At 46.8% G+C, this 19,297-nt stretch overlaps 1 protein-coding gene across 5 annotated transcripts in view; it reads left to right on the top strand.

The window, feature by feature from the left end:
- The window catches only part of PRUNE1 (prune exopolyphosphatase 1), a 32,542-nt gene extending 13,840 nt beyond the window's left edge, over positions 1-18,702 (top strand). For 4 of the 5 annotated variants that reach the window (XM_017877752.1, XM_017877751.1, XM_017877753.1 and 1 more), the window contains 5 exons: positions 3,585-3,769; positions 4,476-4,634; positions 6,486-6,580; positions 10,718-10,876; positions 16,806-18,702. In XM_017877752.1, the coding sequence (XP_017733241.1) occupies positions 3,585-3,769; positions 4,476-4,634; positions 6,486-6,580; positions 10,718-10,876; positions 16,806-17,234 (1,027 nt within the window). In that variant the 3' untranslated portion in view covers positions 17,235-18,702. The remainder of the gene's footprint in view (positions 1-3,584; positions 3,770-4,475; positions 4,635-6,485; positions 6,581-10,717; positions 10,877-16,805) is intronic. The other variant, XM_017877755.1, reaches the window with a different exon arrangement.
- The last annotated feature ends 595 nt before the right edge of the window (positions 18,703-19,297 follow it).

Here is a 19,297-nt window from a genome sequence, read left to right as displayed (position 1 = left end):
TCCTTCTTAAAAAAAAAAAAAAAAAAAAAAAAAAAATTAGCCAGGCCGGGCGTGGTGGCTCACGCCTGTAATTCCAGCACTTTGGGAGCCTGAGGCGGGCAGAATCACCTGAGGTCAGGAGTTCGAAACCAGCCTGACCAACATAGAGAAACCCCGTCTGTACTAAAAATTCAAAATTAGTCGGACGTGGTGGCGCATGCCTGTAGCCCCAGCTACTCAGGGGCTGAGGCAGGAGAATTGCTTGAACCCAGAAGCCAGAGGTTGCGGTGAGCCAAGATCATGCCATTGCACTCCAGCCTGTGCAACAAGAACGAAACTCCATCTCAAAAAAATTTTTTTTTAAATTCTATAAATAATAATGTCTATTTAACAAATGTACACATTTATAATAATTCCATCCCTAATTTACTACTGGAAAAAAACGACCAAAAAAGCAACACGAGTATGTGACTTTCCTAAGTCTGTTTGGCTCCTGCTAATATTCTTTTCTTGAGCACATTGTGGTTATAGCAGGATACTGACAGAAGGCAGCCTGAGAGAGCATTATCCATCTATGGATTCATTCAGTAATAAACTTTCCTTTTTTTTCTTTTTTTTTTTTTTTGAGACGGAGTTTTGCTGTTGTTGCCTAGGCTGGAGAGCAACGGCACGATCTCGGCTCACTGCAACCTCCGCCTCCCGGGTTCAAGCAATTCTCCTGCCTCAGCATCCAAGTAGCTGGGATTACAGGCATGTGCCACCATGCCCGGCTAATTTTGTATTTTTAGGAGAGAAGGAGTTTCACCATGTTGGTCAGACTGGTCTTGAACTCCTGACTTCAGGTGATCCATCCACCCTTGGACTCCCAAAGTGCTGGGATTACAAGCGTGAGCCACTGTGCCACCACTTTTTTTTTTTTTTTTTTTTAAGAGATGGTGTCTCTCTCGCTCTGTCTCATAGGTTGGAGTGCAGCGGCATCATCATAACCTTGAGCTCCTGGGTTCAAGGAATCCTCCCGCCTCAGCCTCCTGTGTAAAAGCATCATTCCTGGCTTTTTTTTTTGAAACTGAGTTTTGTTCTTGTTGCCCAGGCTGGAGTGTAATGGCGCCATCTCAGCTCACTGCAGTGAGCCTTCCAGATTCAAGTGATTCTCCTGCCTCAACCTCCCAAGTAGCTGGGATTACAAGCATGTGCCACCACGTCCAGCTAATTTTTTGTATTTTTAGTAGAGACAGGGTTTCACCGTGTTGGCAAGGCTGGTCTCGAACTCCTGGCCTCAAGTGATCCACCTGCCTCAGCCTTCCAAAGTGCTGGGATTACACCCGGCCTGGCTAATTTTTTTTTTTTTTTAAAGAGACGTAGTCTCGCTCTGTCGCCCAGGCTGGAGTGCAGTGGCACAGTCTTGGCTCACTGCAAGTTCTACCTCCCAGGTTCACACCATTCTCCTGCCTCAGCCTCCTGAGTAGCTAGGACTATAGGCGCTCCCGCCACCATACCTGGCTAATTTTTGTATTTTTAGTAGAGATGGGGTTTCACCGTGTTAGCCAGGATGGTCTCCATCTCCTGACCTCGTGATCCACCCGCCTCAGTCTCCCAAAGTGCTGGGATTACAGGTGTGAGCCACCGCACCTGGCCTTTATTTTATATATATATATACACATACACACACACACACACACACACATACACATACACATACACACACACACACACACACATATATTTTATGGAACAGTTCACAAATGTCCGTGTCATCCTTGCTCAGGGACCATGCTAATCTTCTCTGTATCGTTCCAATTTTAGCACATGTGCTGCTGAAGTGAGCACTGATCTCAGTCTTGAAAGAGGACTGGGTGTTTGCTTGGTGAATTGGGAGGGAGGAGGGAAGGTGGTTAGAAAGGCATTCCAGGCAGAGGAAGTAATTAATAGAATTAAATGCAGGCAGGTGTGAAATAGCATGGTGAGCTAGGGGAAATGGAATTTGTTTTGCACAGCTGGAGCATAAAATTTGAGGGAAAAGTAGGACATGGAAAAAGATGAGACAGGGGCAGGCAGGAGGCAGATTATGGAGGCCTCATAGGCCCTTCTAAGGAGATTGGATTTTATTTTAGGCAGTGGGGAACTATTTTAAATTATATTCTGTGTCCTAAAAGAATCAGATTTTCTTTTTTCAAATGATCTTTCAGGCCACTTTGTGAAGGACAGCCCAGGAGGGCTCTTGGTTGGAAGCAGGTGATTGGTTAAGAGACTACTGGAATAGTCCAGATGAGAGATGTTGAGGGCCTAGAACGGGCAGTAACAGAGAGTTAGAAACTAGGGCATGGATAGGAATTAAGATAGAATTCACAGGACCTGATGACCCACATGGAATCTAAGTATTGAGTGGGTTATAAAAATAGGAGAGATTTGCCGGGCGTGGTGGCTCACAACTGTAATCCCAGCACTTTGGGAGGCTGAGGCGGGCGGATCACAGGGTCAGGAGTTCGAGACCAGCCTGGCCAATATGGTGAAACCCCGTCACTACTAAAAATACAAAAATTAGCCGGGCCTGGTGGTGGGCGCCTGTACTCCCGGCTACTTGGGAGGCCAAGGCAGGAAAATTGCTTGAACCTGGGAGGCAGAGGTTGCAGTGAGCCATGATCTCACCACTGCACTCCAGCCTGGGTGACAGAACGACACTCTGTCTCAAAAAAAAAAAAAAAAAAAAAGGGGAGAGATTTAGATGTTGGGTATCAAGGGTGTCAAGGGTGAAGGGTTGGAAAGGCAAAGCTAAAGGACAGCAAATGTGGGGGTAAGATATTTGCAGCAGGTGCTTCACAGAATTCGCTTATACACTATTTAAAGATGACGCCAATTATAACATTGAAGAAAAGAATTGCCAGGCGCAGTGGCTTATGCCTGTAATCCCAGCACTTTGGGAGGCCAAGGCGGGCAGATCACGAGGTCAGGAGTTTGAGACCAACCTGACCAACACGGTGAAACCCCATCTCTACTAAAAATACAAAAAAAAAAAAAATTAGCCAGGCTTGGTGGCGTGTGCCTGGTAATCCTGGTTACGCGGAGGCTGAGGCAGGAGAATCACTTGAACCCGGGAAGCGGAGGTTGCAGGAGCCAAGATCATGCCACTGCACTCCAGCCTGGGCAACAGAGTGAGACTCCATCTCAAAAAAAAAAAAAAAAAAGAATTGAGAGGAGTGAGACAGAGGTAAAAATGACCAAAGGTCAGTTTTAAATGCTTGCCTGGCAGATCACCTGAGGTCAGGAGTTCGAGACCAGCCTTGCCAACATGATGAAACCCCATCTCTACTCAAAATACACAAAAGTTAGCTGGGCGTGTTGGCAGGCGCCTGTAGTCCCAGCTACTCAGGAGGCTGAGGCAAGAGAATCGCTTGAACCCAAGATGCAGAGGTTGCAGTGAGCCAAGAATGTACAGTTGCACTCTAGCCTGGGCGACAAGAGTGAAACTCTGTCTCCAAAAAAAAAAAAAGCTTGCCTAAGACATTTGCATTTTCCTTGATGGGTGGGATAGAGGTTGGCTAGAAGCAGCTGGAGTGTCCCTACCTACCTATCTTTCTTTCTCTTTTCCCATACCCTCCCCTCCACAGAAGTGACACAGCCCTAGAGGAGGCAGTAGCAGAGGTGCTAGACCATCGACCCATCGAGCAGAAACACTGCCCTCCCTGCCATGTTTCAGTTGAGCTGGTGGGGTCCTGCGCTACCTTGGTGACTGAGAGAATCCTGCAGGGGGCACCAGAGATCTTGGACAGGCAAACTGCAGCCCTTCTGCATGGTAAGAGTGGCTTTTGGATTGGGACCCGAGTAGTTCTATTCCTATCCCTGAGAAGGGAGGGTCGAAAAGTCTAGACGCTTCCAGCCTAACCATATGCTGTCAGAGCCATTCAGCTCATACCAAAAGATAGGATTCTTTCGGCGGACAATTAAGTATCTGTTTAAAGGCCTGTGGGATACTTCTTGGAGAAAGTAGAAAGGAAGTACAGGGCAACAGACCAAGAAGCTTCCTCTTGGCATCATTTTATGATGGAAGGAGGACTAGCCAAAAAAGCAGGAAACAGATTCCAATACTAGTTCCTCCAGGAAATAGAGAGGTGACCTTGAGCAGATCTCTTAACCTTTCTTGTTCTCATTTTTCCACTTGTGAAAAAGAGAGAGAGTGAGTTGGACTAGACTGTCTTTTCAACTTAGAAGATTCTTTGCTGGGATTTGGCCTACTCAAGAGGTGTATCTCTGTCTGACTAGGCTGTAAAATCTCTGCTCAGGCTTTCTTTCTACCTTTTTCCCATTTCTTTTCCTACATCTTAGTTTGGATTTGGGAGGTCTGAGGACACAGTCCATCCCAGTTTCTCATTTTGCTTTCAGAGATTTTGCTATACAAATCTCCTTGTATTGTGTCCGTTTGGTGTGAAGGTTATATATGTTCTGGTGGTCGTGTGTGGAGGGTCACAGGATTCAAGTTCCACCATCTCCCTTCTCCACAGGAACCATCATCCTAGACTGTGTCAACATGGACCTTAAAATTGGAAAGGCAACCCCAAAGGACAGCAAATATGTGGAGAAACTAGAAGCCCTTTTCCCAGACCTACCCGAGAGAAATGATATATTTGATTCCCTACAAAAGGCAAAGTTTGATGTATCAGGTATGAAATGTTAGCTGACTTTTCTACCTCCCAGATGAGAAAACAGAAAGGCAAGCCTTGTTCATTATATTATTTTTATTTTTTTTTGAGACGGAGTCTCACTCTGTCGCCCAGGCTGGAGTGCAGTGGCACGATCTCGGCTCACTGCAAGCTCCACCTCTCAGGTTCACGCCATTCTCCTGCCTCAGCCTCCCAAGTAGCAGGGACTACAGGCGCCTGCCACCACGCCCGGCTAACTTTTTGTATTTTTAGTAGAGATGGGGTTTCACCGTCTTAGCCAAGATGGTCTTTATCTCCTGACCTCATGATCCTCACACCTCGGCCTCCCAAAGTGCTGGGATTACAGGCGTGAGCCACCGCGTGCGGCCATTATTTTTATTTTTTTTGAGACAGAGTCTTGCTCTGTCACCCAGGCTGGAGTGCAGTGGCACAGTCTCGGCTCACTGCCACTTCCACCTCCTGGGTTCAAGCGATTCTCCTGCCTCAGCCTCCCGAGTAGCTGGGATTACAGGCACCCACCACCACACCCAGCTAATTTTTGTATTTTTAGTAGAGATCGGGTTTCACCATGTTGACCAGGCTGGTCTCGAACTCTTGAGCTCAGATGATCTGCCCGCCTGGGCCTCCCAAAGTGCTGGGATTACAGGCATGAGCCACCGTGCCTGGCCAATTATTTAAATTTTATGCCAGAGAGAAATGAAGTAGCATATTAGCCTAAACATGAAATAATCAATCATTTACTGGATTGTTCTATCCTGGCTCTTGGTTAGGATGAGGAGGAATGTATTAAGAGCCTCAGAAGGGCTGGGCGCAGTGGCTCACGCCTGCAGTCCCAGCACTTTGGGAGGCTGAGGTGGGCAGATGACCTGAGGTCAGGAGTTCAAGACCAGCCTGGCTAACATGGTGAAACGCTGTTTCTACTAAAAATACGAAAAATTAGCCAGGCATGATGGTGTGTGCCTGTAGTTCCATCTACTTGGGAGGCTGAGGCAGGAAAATCGCTTGAACCCGGGAAGCGAAGGTTGCAGTGAGCCGAGATCGCGCCATTGCACTCCAGCTTGGGCAACAAGAGCAAAACTCTGTCTCAAGAAAAACAAAAAGAGCCTCATAGGTTCTAGTCTATTCAGAGAATATAGAACATATATATAAAATATGCTGAGAGTATACTAAATTATCAGAGTGAAATCTATAGAATTGGTTAGGGAGGCAAAAGAAATATTTTGTGAGTATACAAAAGACGAGGAGAACCAAAAAAACACCCATATTCTTCTACTCATCTACCACCTGTTGACATAAAAAGGAAAAATGAAAGAAAGAACTCATATAAACAATATAGAAAGAGGGAAAATACAAAGTAAAAGCCTCTGTGCTGGGTTTCATCCTTCTCTCCAAAGTTCCTTGCTGTAAAGGTACCTATTGTCACCAATTATTTTAAGATGGCTTTTGATTATGTGATTACATTTTCTGTTTTTCTTTTTTTTTTTGAGATGGAGTCCAGGTTCAAATGATTCTCCTGCCTCACCCTCCTGAGTAGCTGGGATTACAGGCGCCCGCCACCACACCCAGCTAATTCTTTGTATTTCTAGTAGAGACAGAGTTTCACCACGTTGGCCAGGCTGGTCCCGAACTCCCAACCTCAGGTGATCTGCCCACCTCAGCCTCCCAAATTGCTGGGATTACAGGCCTGAGCCACCGCACCCAGCGATGATTACATTTTCAATTGTCTCCCCCATTCATTGCCCCAAAGAGAGGCTGTTTTTCCTTTCTTGACCCATCTGGCTGTCCTTGCCTTCTTGATCTTGGGAATCTGGCCTCCCCTGTTTGACCCCTAGTCTCACATCTGCTTTCTAGGACTGACCACTGAGCAGATGCTGAGAAAGGACCAGAAGACTATCTATAGACAAGGCATCAAGGTGGCCATTAGCGCAGTATATATGGATTTGGAGGTAAGAGTAAGTTGTGACTGTGGGTGGGGAGAGAAAACCTTTAGCTATGCATGTTATGCATGTGGCCTTGCACCTCATTTCTGGCTCACCTCCAAAACGTATTTTGTGTCTATCTTCTTGTCTCCACCTCCACTGCGACCACCAGAGTCCAGCATCTCTCACTGCACCACTGTACTAGCCTCAGTACCAGTTTTCCTGCCTCCGTTTTTGCAGCCCTTACAAACCATTCTCCCCGAAGCAGCCAGAGTGGTCTTTTTAAAAATTTTTTTTTTTTTTTGAGAGTCATGCTTTGTTCCTCAGGCTGGAGTGCAGTGGTACCATCATGGCTCACTGCAGCCTCAACCTTCCAGGCTCAAGCAGTCCTCTCACCTTAGCCTCCTGAGTAGCTGGGTCCACAGGTGCACACCACCACACCTAGCTTTTGTGTGTGTGTGTGTGTGTGTGTGTGTGTGTGTGTGTGTGTGTGTGTAGACGGGGTCTCACTATGTTGCCCAGGCTGGTCTCAAACTCCGGGCCTCAAGCAGTTCTCCCACCTTGGCCTCCGAAGTTCTGAGATTACAGGCGTGAGCCACCGTGCCCGGCCTCATTGTACTTTTAATAAAATCTAAAGGACTTACCATGGTTTACAGGGCCATGCTTGATCTGGCCCTTGTCTTTTTCTCTGGCCTCATTTCATTCCAGCTCCACTCCTGCGCTACAGTACTGCAACCACACTGGTTTCTTTTCTGTTCCTCGGAACCATTAAGCTCATTCCCAGATGAGCTTTTCTCTTTGTAGAGCTGGCTCCTTCTTAACATTCAGATGTCTCAGCTCAGATGTCTGTTGTTTTGGGAGGTTTTTCCTGACCACCCTAACTGATGTACTATCTCCTATGCTCAAAAAACCTCTAGCAGTTATGTTTGTTTGTTTGTTTGTTTGTTTTGAGCCTTACTCTGTTGCCCAGGCTGGAGTGGAGTGGCGCAATCTCAGCTCACTGCAGCCTCTGCCTCCCGGGTTCAAGTAATTATCTTGCCTCAGCCTCTCTAGTAGCCAGGATTACTGGTGCATGCCAGCATGCCCAGCTAATTTTTTGTTTTGTTTTTGTTTTTTGTTTTTTGAGAACGAGTTTCACTCTTGTCCCCCAGGCTGGAGTGCAATGGCGCTATCTCGGCTCACTGCAACTTCTGCCTCCCTGGTTCAAGTGATTCTCCTGCCTTAGCCTCCTGAGTAGCTGGGATTACAGGCACACGTCCCCATGCCCAGTTAATTTTTATATTTTTACTAGAGACAGGGTTTCACCACGTTGGCTAGGCTGGTCTCGAACTCCTGACCTCGAGTGATCCACCCGCCTCGGCCTCCCAAAGTGCTGGGATTATAGGTGTGAGCCACTGCGCCCGGCCATTTTTGTATTTTTAATAGAGACGGGGGTTTCACCATGTTGGCCAGGCTGGTCTTGAACGCCTGACCTCAAGTGATCTGCCCGCTTTGGCCTCTCAAAGTGCTGAGATTACAGGCGTGAGCCACCGCGCCCGGCCTGTTTGTTTTTCAAAGCACTTAACATACTAAAAGGATCTTGTTTCCTGGTTTCCCTGTTAATTGTCTATATTCCTCTGCTAGTTTATCAACTCCACCAGGACCCTGTTTCTTTTTTGTCTATTGTAGCTCTAGGACCTTTAACAGTGTCTGGCACATAGCGGATGCTCAGTAAACTTTGTTGAATGTATCGATGAATATAACTTTAATAATAGTGTTCAATTAAATGCTGTATATGGAAACCAAAATTAATAATAATGGTGTCTGAATACCTGGTTCCATGTCATAGTGGTTTAAATCATTCATCTGGCTGGGCATGGTGGTTCACGCCTGTAAATCCCAGCACTTGGAAGGCAGAGGCAGGTGGATCACTTGAAGTCAGAAATCCGAGACCAGCCTGGCCAACATGGGGAAACCCTGTCCCTGCTAAAAATACAAAAACAAAAAAAAACAAAAAAAACTGGATACAGTATTGGGCACCTGTAGTCCCAGCTACTCAGGATGCCGAGGCACAAGAATCACTTGAACCCAGGAGGCGGAGGCTGCAGGGAGCCAAGGTCGCTCCGCTGCACTCCAGCCTGGGTGACAGAGCGAGACTCCATCTCAAAAAAATAAATAAATAAAATAATTCATCTGATCTGAATACATACTCTACACAGCTTTCTACTAAGTACTGTGTAAAAATACTAAATAATTAAATAAAACACTATAGCATGGTCTCTTCTCTCATGGTTCGTAACCTAGTTCGAGAAACAAACAAAAACATAAAAGGCTTGCCAAGTACCTTAATCAAGTACAAACTGACATATTAGAAATACCAAGGACTGGCCGGGTACAGTGGCTCATGCCTATAATCCCGGCACTTTGGGAGGCCGAGGCAGGCGGATCACCTGAGGTCAGGAGTTCGAGACTAGCCTGGTCAACATGGTGAAACCCCGTCTCTACTAAAAGTACAAAATTAGCCAGGCATGGTAGCGGGCACCTGTAATCCCAGCTACTTGGGAGGCTGAGGCAGGAGAATCGCTTGGACTCAGGAGGTGGAGGTTGCAGTAAGCCAAGATCACACCACTGCACTCCAGCCTGGGTGACAAAATGAGACTCATCTCAAAAAAGAAACAAAGGGCCGGGCGCGGTGGCTCAAGCCTGTAATCCCAGCACTTTGGGNGGGAGGCCGAGGCAGGCGGATCACCTGAGGTCAGGAGTTCGAGACTAGCCTGGTCAACATGGTGAAACCCCGTCTCTACTAAAAGTACAAAAATTAGCCAGGCATGGTAGCGGGCACCTGTAATCCCAGCTACTTGGGAGGCTGAGGCAGGAGAATCGCTTGGACTCAGGAGGTGGAGGTTGCAGTAAGCCAAGATCACACCACTGCACTCCAGCCTGGGTGACAAAATGAGACTCATCTCAAAAAAGAAACAAAGGGCCGGGCGCGGTGGCTCAAGCCTGTAATCCCAGCACTTTGGGAGGCCGAGACGGGCGGATCACGAGGTCAGGAGATCGAGACCATCCTGGCTAACACAGTGAAACCCCGTCTCTACTAAAAAATACAAAAAACTAGCCGGGCGAGGTGGCAGGCGCCTGTAGTCCCAGCTACTAGGGAGGCTGAGGCAGGAGAATGGCGTAAACCCAGGAGGCAGAGCTTGCAGTGAGCTGAGATCCGGCCACTGCACTCCAGTCCGGGCGACAGAGCGAGACTCCGCCTCAAAAAAAAAAAAAGAAACAAAAAAGAAAGAAAGAAATGCCAAGGCTTTTAAAAACAAAACAAAACAAAACACAAGAAATGACAAGGATAGAGAAAAGCAGTTTTCACATGTCTGCTCTTATTTGTATACCCCATTATTCTGTTTTAGAATAAAAATACCCACAAGGCGGGCTGGGTGCGGTAGCTCACACCTGTCATCCCAGCACTTTGGGAGGCCAAGGCAGGCGGATCCCCTGAGGTCGGGAGTTTGAGATCAGCCTGACCAACATGGAGAAACCCCATCTCTACTAATGAAAAATTAGCCAGGCATGATGGCACATGCCTGTCATCCCAGCTCCTCGAGAGGCTGAGGCAGGAGAATCACTTGAACCCAGGAGGAGGAGGTTTCGGTGAGCCAAGATCGCGCCATTGCATTCCAGCCTGGGCAACAAGAGCAAAACTCCTTCTCAAAAAACAAAAAAAATACCCACAAGGCAAAGACTTTGCTTGTTTGATTGCAAGAACAGGAGAGCCTTGAACATGCTAGGCATATTCCATACATTATCAGCGTTTTTTTTTTGTTTTGTTTTTGTTTGTTTGAGACAGAGTTTCGCTGTTGCTGCCCAGGCTGGAGTGCAATGGCACGATCTGGGCTCACCGCAGCCTCCACCTCTCAGATTCAAGCGATTCTCCTGCCTCAGCCTCCCAAGTAGCTGAGATTACATGCATGCGCCACCACGCCCGGCTAATTTTGTATTTTTAGCAGAGATGGGGTTTCTCCATGTTGGTCAGGCTGGTTTCGAACTCCTGACCTCAGGTGATCCGCCCGCCTTGGCCTCCCAAAGTGCGGGGATTACGGGCATGAGTGACCGTGCCTGGCCCAAGGATGTTTTATTGATGATGATGAGAAAGTCCTTCATCCCTCTCCGTTTCTTCCCTTTCAGGCCTTTCTGGAGAGGTCTAACCTCTTTGCAGATCTGCATGCTTTCTGCCAGGCTCACAGCTATGATGTCCTGGTCGCCATGACTATCTTTTTCAACACTCACAATGAGCCAGTGCGGCAGTTGGCTATTTTCTGTCCCCATGTGGCACTCCGAACAACGGTGAGTCTGTGTCCCTTCTCCAACCTAAGAGCCTTACAGAGTCTGCCTGTATGTACCTCTGTGCTCTACAGCTGTCCTATAAGGACCTCTCTTAGGTTCTTATATTAACATACTTACACGAGGTCCCTTGACCTGTTCCTGGACCTGTTTCCTCCCCTTTCTGCTTTTTCCCATTCTCTCTGTATATGAATATCCTTTTTTTTTCATTCTTTTTTTTTTTTTTAGTGAACATCCTTAATCATAGGATTGTTGAGAAAAGGTGAATTCCAAAAAGAACTAAAGATTCAATTCATACTTTGAAAGAACTTGAAAGAAATCTAGTTAGAAGGAAATGTTACAAATCTGGAGTTAAAATTCCCTTCTTGAGCTAGGGACTGTGGCACGTGCCTGTATTCCTAGCAACTCGGGAGGCTGATGTGGAAGGATTGCTTGAGCTGGAAAGTTTGAGTCCAGCCTGGGCAAAGATAGCAAGACCTCATTTCTATTGGGGGAAAAAAAACAAGCAAACTGTATTCTTGGTTTAATCATGAATTCCTCACCCCTGGAATCACACTGTTGCCTTGAAAATTAGAAATATGAGAGACCTTTTCTGCTATTTACTATACAGGGATTAATTATTCTGTATCGTGCAAACTCTGTAAAGAAGTGATCTAGATCCAGATTTGTTTTCTTTCCTGATCTTCCATTTGGCTATCTTTCCTACTTCCTCTCCTTTCTGTTCCTCTGCTGGTTACTGATTAGCCTAGGGAAGAATTTAAAAGTGGACTTAAGGCTGGGCATGGTGGCTCATGCCTATAATCCCAGCACTTTGGGAGGCTGAGGCAAACAGANTCCTGCCAACAGAGAGAGATTCCGTCTCAAAAAAAAAAAAAAGATGGGCTTAAGGCAATTCAGGGATTCTGAGGGTTGCCTAGGCTCTGTGAGGACTGCTAAAGACAGAATACAGCCAGATAATCCTTTGCTCTCATAGAAGGTATGTCTGCCCTTTCCCACCTCCCTTTGCCTTTGCCTTCTCCCCAGGAAGCAAATCTGATTTCATTCAGTGTAAGGTAGTTTGTCATTATGAAAAGAACTGCAGTTTTGTTTGTTTGTTTTTTGAGACGGAGTCTTACTCTGTTGCTCAGGCTTGAGTACAGTGGTGTGATCTTGGCTCACTGCAACCGCCACCTCCCAGGTTCAGGCAGTTCTCTCACCTCAGCCTGTAGCTGGGACTACAGGCGCCCGCCACCTCGCCTGACTAATTTTTGTATTTTTAGTAGAGATGGGGTTTCACCATGTTAGCCAGGCTGGTCTCGAACTCCTGACCTCAAGTGATCCGCCCGCCTTGGCCTTCCAAAGTGCTGGAATTACAAGAGTGAGCCACTGCAGCTGGCCAAGAACTGCAGGGTTTTTTTGTTTGTTTTTTTGTTTTTCTTTGAGACGGAGTCTCGCTCTGTCGCCCAGGCTGGAGTGCAGTGGCCGGATCTCAGCTCACTGCAAGCTCCGCCTCCTGGGTTCACGCCATTCTCCTGCCTCAGCCTCCTGAGTAGCTGGGACTACAGGTGCCCGCCACCTCGCCCGGCTAGTTTTTTGTATTTTTTAGTAGAGACGGGGTTTCACCGTGTTAGCCAGGATGGTCACGATCTCCTGACCTCGTGATCCGCCCGTCTCGGCCTCCCAAAGTGCTGGGATTACAGGCTTGAGCCACCGCGCCCAGCCAAGAACTGCAGTTTTTAAAGTCAGGTAGATGTGTTTTTCTGTTCTAGATTTGCCTCTTACTCTTTGAGCTAAGGCAAGTCAGTTGACTTCTGCATCTGGAAATGGCATAATAGTACCTACTGCTAATTCTACTATGATCATTAAACATAATATCATGTGTAAAGCACACTTCTGGAGCAGAGTAAGCACTTTGTAAATAGTGGCTCCTACTAATCCTTTCATGAAGAAAAGGGTGCTTTGGCCGTTAGAAGTACCTCTTCCATATTCCTGAATCTTCTCCCCTCTGTGCTGCTCATTCGAAGCTGTGTGGATTTCTTTTTTTTTTTTTTGAAACAGAGTCTCGCTGTGTCTCCCAGACCGGAGTGCAGTGGCGCGATCTTGGCTCACTGCAAGCTCCGCCTCCCAGGTTCACGCCATTCTCCTGCCTCAGCCTCCTGAGTAGCTGGGACTACAGGCACCCGCCACCACGCCCTACTAATTTTTTGTATTTTTAGTAGAGACAGGGTTTCACCGTGTTAGCCAGGATGGTCTTGATCTCCTGACCTCATGATCCACCTGCCTCGGCCTCTGAAAGTGCTGGGATTACAGGCGTGAGCCACCACGCCCGGCCAGCTGTGTGGATTTCTAATGACTCTACCATTGTCCAGGCTGCCCCTATGCTTAGAAACAGGAGTCCTTTTCTCTCTCTTTTTTTTTTGAGATGTCTCACTTTGTTGCCCAGGCTGGAGTGGTGCAATGGCACAATCACAGCTTACTGCAACCTCTGCCTCCCTGGTTCAAGCAGTCCTCCAAGCTTCCTAAGTAGCTGGGGCTCCAGGCACACCACCATGGCCAGCTAATTTTTTTTGTATTTTTTTGTAGGGACAGGGTCTCGCTACATTGCCCAGGCTGGTCTCAAACTCCTGGACTCAAGTGATCCACCAGCCTCAGCTTCCCAAAATTCTGGAACTACAGGTGTGGGCCACTATGCCCAGCCAGGAGTCCTTTTCTCACAGTCTACTCTACCATCTCCTCTCTTTCTCCTATGTTAGGGGTAGTATAATATATTGATTTAGAACACTGGCTTTGGTGACAGCTCTGGGCTCAGTGTCTGAAGGGGTGGCCTGCCCCTCCACACCTGTGGGTGTTTCTCGTTAGGTGGAACGAGAGACTTGAGAAAAGAAATAAGGCACAGAGACAAAGTATAGAGAAAGAAAAGTGGGGCCCAGGGAACCGGCGCTCAGCTTACAGAGAACCCACGCTGCCCCGGTCTCTGAGTTCCCTCAGTATTTATTGATAATTATCTTTACCATCTTAAAGATAAGGGAGTGGCTGGACAATAGGATCATTGTATTAGGAGGAAATCAGCAGTAAGACATATGAACAAAAATCCCTGTGACATGAATAAGTTTAAAGGAAAATGCTGTGCCTTGAGATGCATATGCAAACTCTCCATAAACCTTTTAGAAGCATTGCTCCAGCAAGTCCCACCTTATTCCTGAAGGCGGTTTTCTCCTTGCTCAGTAAACAAAGCATACAATTGGGTTTTACACAGAGATCTTTCCATTGCCCAGGGACGGGCAGAGACAAATGGCTTTTCTCTTTACTTGAGATTTAAGAGAATGTGATGACCTTTAACCAGCAAGCCAGCCCTTTGGCACTTGTTTAACAAAGCACATCCTGCACAGCCCATCCATTAAGCCTGGAGTCGACCACAGCACATGTTCCGTTTGCAAGGCAAGATTGGGGTTTAAAAGAGGTAAAGGGATCACAAAGTCATCTCAATACAGAACAAAAATGAGAGTCCTCTTATATGTACTAACTTCTTTCTATATAAACACAGTAAACAGAAAGAATGATCTCTCTTCATTTTTACCCCACAGAAGTGTCAGTTTTGACTTAATACATGCAAATTATGACCTTAGGCAAGTTATCCTGAATCATCTAATTCTCAGTTTCCCTGCATGTAAGTGAGGGTAATATGTGATACCCAATCTTATTTTAGTTCAATTAATTCTCCTCCATCCCTCTTCTGGCCTCATAGATAAATTCTGGTCCAGTCCTAGTTCAAGTTCTTGAGCACATTTATACACTGTGGAAACAAACTAGATTAGATGCTGGGGTTCCTGGATCTGGTTTAACTGCCATCATCTATATGATTTTACCATAATCATCTTACTTAGCTTTAGTTACGTTTAATAATGAATATGAAATATACAATTCAATAACGTTTCTTCTGTTTTTAAAGTACCGTGCATGGCTGGGTAATTTATGGTAGCTCATGGGCCTGGTAATCCCAGCACGTTGGGGGGGGCTGAGGCTGGGGCAGATCACCGTGAGCATCAGGAGTTCAAGGACCAGCGGAGCTGGCCAATATGTGAAACCCGTCTCTACTAATAAATACAATAAATTTAGCTGGGCCATGGTAGCAGCACCTGTAATCCCAGCTACCTCAGGAGGCCTGAGGCGGAGAATTCGGCTTGCAACCTGGGAGGCAAAGTTCACAGCTGAGCTAAGATCGCTGCACTGTACCCAGTCCTGGGTGGACAGAGCAAGAATCATGCTCAAAAAGAAAAAAAAATTAAAGCAAAATAAAATAAATAAACACTGTGTATGAATCCCAGTCACTTTTGGGGAGGCCTGAAGCATGAGGATTGTTTAGCCAGGTAGGATTTGAGACCAGCTTTGGGCAACATTAACAAGACCCCATCCCTGTTCTATTTAAGAAAAAATAACAAAAAAAAAAAAAAAAAAAAAAAAAAAAAAGCATATAGTTTTATATGTTATTAGATAAAATAAAATACTGTGGAGCGCGGGCACAGTGGCTCATGGCCTGTAATCCTAGCACTCGTTGGGAGGCATAATGGACAAAAGAGCGGATCACATGTAGCGCAGGGTTTTCGAGATCAGGCCTGGCTAACATGGTGTAACTCTCATTCCACTAAAGATACAAACATTAGCCCAGGCTTGGGTGATACATGCAGCTGTAATCCACCAGCTACTTGGGAGTCTAAGGCAGGGCGATTCACCTTGAACCAGGGAGGGTCGGAGTTTGTAGTGAGCCGAGATCACACCCACTGGCACTCCAGCCTGGGTGAAAAGCAAGACTCCGTCTCAAAAAAAATACTATGTTATTAATTTAGTGTTCCTTCTGTTGCAAACAATAAAACGTCAAACTCTGGATAACTTCCTTTGTTTTGTTGTCTTGCTTTATGCGCCAGACTGGAGTGGCAATGGTGAGGATCTCGGGCTCACTGCAGCCTCCGCCTCCCAGGTTCCAAATGATTTCCTGTCTCGAGCTTGCAAGTAGCTGGGATTACGAGGGTGTGCCACCATATGTCTGGCTAATTTTTTTTTTTTTTTTTGATGACGATCTCGCTCTGTACCGCAGAGCTGGAGTGCTGGTGGCCGGAATCTCAGCTCACTGCAAGCTCCGCTCCGGGTCACGCGCATTCTCAACTGCCTCAGCTCACAGGAGTAGAACTGGGACTAAAGGACGACCGCCACAAAATACGATCCGGACTATTTTTTTGATAGTATTTTTAGTAGAGACGAGGGTTTCATCCAGTGTTACCAGAGAATGGTCTACGATTCTCCCTGACAATATCGCGAATCACGCAGGCCGCTCGCCGTCCCAAAGTGGCTGGGATTGACAGGCTTGAACCAGCCGACGCCGGCGCTAAGTTTTTTGGTATTTTTTAGTCAGAGACATGGGGTTTCAACCATGTTGCAAGGTCTGGTCTTGAATTCCTGACCTCAGGTGATCCGCCCACCTCGGCCTCCCAAAGTGTTGGGATTACAGGCGGGAGCCATTGTGCCTGGCCTCAAGGATAACTTACTTTTTTTTTTTTTTTTTTTGAGACAGAGTTTCACTCTTGTTGCCCAGGCTGCAGTGCAATGGCACCATCTTGGCTCACTGCAACCTCTGTCTCCCGGGTTCAAGCGATTCTCCTGTCTCAGCCTCCCGAGTAGCTGGGATTATAGGCATGCGCCACCACACCCGGCTAATTTTGTATTTTTAGTAGAGATGGGGTTTCTCCATGATGGTCAGGCTGGTCTCAAACTCCTGACCTCAGGTGATCCACCTGCCTCGGCCTCCCAAAGTGCTGGGACTACAGGCGTGAGCCACCGCACCCAACTGACTTACTTTTTGAAAGCTTCCTCTTCTGTAGAGGAAGCCTCTCACTTAGAAGCCTCAGCACTTTGCTACAGCAAGTTGTGTATCATTTTCCTGTTATTGTCTCCTCTTTAGATCTGTGGAGTCCTGGAATGCTCCCACTCTCCACCCCTGAAGCTGACCCCTGCCTCAAGCACCCACCCTAACCTCCATGCCTATCTTCAAGGCAACACCCAGGTCTCTCGGAAGAAACTTCTGCCCCTGCTCCAGGAAGCCCTGTCAGTGTATTTTGACTCCATGAAGATCCCTTCAGGACAGCCTGAGACAGCGGATGTGTCCAGGGAGCAGGTGGACAAGGAATTGGACAGGGCAAGTAACTCCCTGATTTCTGGACTGAGTCAAGATGAGGAGGACCCTCCACTGCCCCCCACGCCCATGAACAGCTTGGTGGATGAGTGCCCTCTAGATCAGGGGCTGCCTAAACTCTCCGCTGAGGCTGTCTTCGAGAAGTGCAGTCAGATCTCACTGTCACAGTCTACCACAGCCTCCCTGTCCAAGAAATGACTGTTGAGAGGGGAGGAGGTAGTGGGTGAGGCTACCTGACTCACTTCAAATGCATGTTTTGAGATGTTTGGAGATTCAGCAATTCTGTCTTCATTGCTCCAGGATCTGGTGTACTGTTCTCATAAAACTGAAAGGAGAAAAAAAGTGAAAGCAGCTGCTTTAAGAATGGCTTTCCACCTTTTCCCCCTAATCTCTACCAATCAGACAAATTTTATTTAAATCTGCACCTCTCTCTATTTCATTTGCCAGGGGCTCAATGTGACACATCTGCAGTCCCAACACAGTGGGACAAAGAGAATGTAGTCCCCAAAAGTGTCCTCGGCTTGGATCTTGAACAGAACCAATATCTGTCATGGAACTGAACTTTCAATGGTGGTCTCCATGTATTCATTTATTCACTTATTCATTCAAGTATTTATTGAATACCTGCCTCAAGCTAGAGAGAAAAGAGAGTGCACTTTGGAAACTTATTCCAGTGTTTAGCCTACAGCAGATTTCTAGCTCAGTGACTTTTCTTTTTGCCACCATTTAGGTGATGGCGTTTGATTCAGAGATCGCTGAATTTCTGTTCCGAGCTTATTGTGACTGTTTCAGATCTAGTTTGGGAGCAGATTAGAGGCCATTGTCTTCTGTCCTGATCAGGTGGCCTGGCTGTTTCTTTGGATCCTTCTGTCCCAGAGCCACCCAGAACCCTGATTCTTGAGAATCAAGAAAACACCTAGAAAGGCCTTAATGACCTCATAGGCACTCTTCCAAAAAGACAGCATAACTGGAATGAGAGGCCTGGGTCTGTCTCCTGCCTTAGCAGGCCTATCAATTTCTTGTCAGTCTCTTTTTCTCCTTGCTCATATTAAAAGGAAGCATGGAGTTCTAATGCTCCCATAGACTATGTATTTTGGCAAGACACTTCACTACTCCAGGTCTCACTTTCCCCATCTGTAAAACAGGGTTTGGACTAGGTGTTCCCTGGTATTCTGTGATCTGCCTCTTGCTGCCATTCTTTCTCTCCTCTGCTTCTCTGTATTTTTCTTCTGTTATCCCTGGGGGTGCTCAGGTTCACTTGATTGTATTTCTGTGTGGTTGTAGCAAGGACTCAGCCTCATGTAGCATGAATAGGGATGTGGTTCATGACGTGTTGACCCAGCAGAGAGCTCCCTCTCACTGACTTGTTCTGCATGTGTAGAGTCTCCCCATTTTTTTTAACCCAACCCTTTCCCCTTTTTCCTACCCCACAGCTCTGTTCCATGTAAGCTGCCAACAGTTTCACTGAACAGTGGGGTATGTGATGGTTTTGGCATGACATCTTCAGTATGAGGGGGACAGTCTGACTTCACTTTGAGGGTGTGATGTCTGTAGCTATGTGGAAGGTAAAAATAGTGGTGTGATTATGAACCAAAGGAATTTATGTTTTGTAACTTGGGTACTTTATTTTGCATTTTGTTATAGTATTAAATACTTTTTTCCTGTTTGGGGGTCTTACTGTCTTTTTTTACAAGTGTATTCAGGCCTTTCTCTGATAATTGTTTCAGTCTCCTCAAAATTCATCTCCCTTCTTCCTTACTATACTTAATGTCTTCTTTCTGTTGACTCTTTTTGGGAATAAGGAGCAACAGGCTTCTGTCTCCCCTCATCCTCAGCCTCCCGTTCAACTTTATTCTCCCAGAAACCTCCTTATAACATGCTTCCGTTTCCCCAGTTTTCCTTATGCTTGAAAAGTAGACCCAAGATAACATAGTCTTAGAAACACACACAATGAGGCCGGGCACGGTGGCTCAAGCCTGTAATCCCAGCACTTTGGGAGGCCGAGACGGGCGGATCACGAGGTCAGGAGATCGAGACCATCCTGGCTAACACGGTGAAACCCCGTCTCTACTAAAACTACAAAAAACTAGCCGGGCGACGTGGCGGCGCCTGTAGTCCCAGCTACCCGGGAGGCTGAGACAGGAGAATGGCATGAACCCGTGAGGCGGAGCTTGCAGTGAGCTGAGATCCGGCCACTGCACTCCAGCCTGGGTGACAGAGCCAGACTCCATCTCACACACACACAAAAAAAAGAACCAGAA

This window comes from Rhinopithecus bieti, unplaced genomic scaffold (assembly GCF_001698545.2).
Source record: "Rhinopithecus bieti isolate Rb0 unplaced genomic scaffold, ASM169854v2 scaffold_10548, whole genome shotgun sequence".
Taxonomy (NCBI): domain Eukaryota; kingdom Metazoa; phylum Chordata; class Mammalia; order Primates; family Cercopithecidae; genus Rhinopithecus; species Rhinopithecus bieti.
The sequence above is the reverse complement of the archived record's forward strand: the minus strand, read 5'-3'. Positions and strand labels throughout refer to the sequence as shown.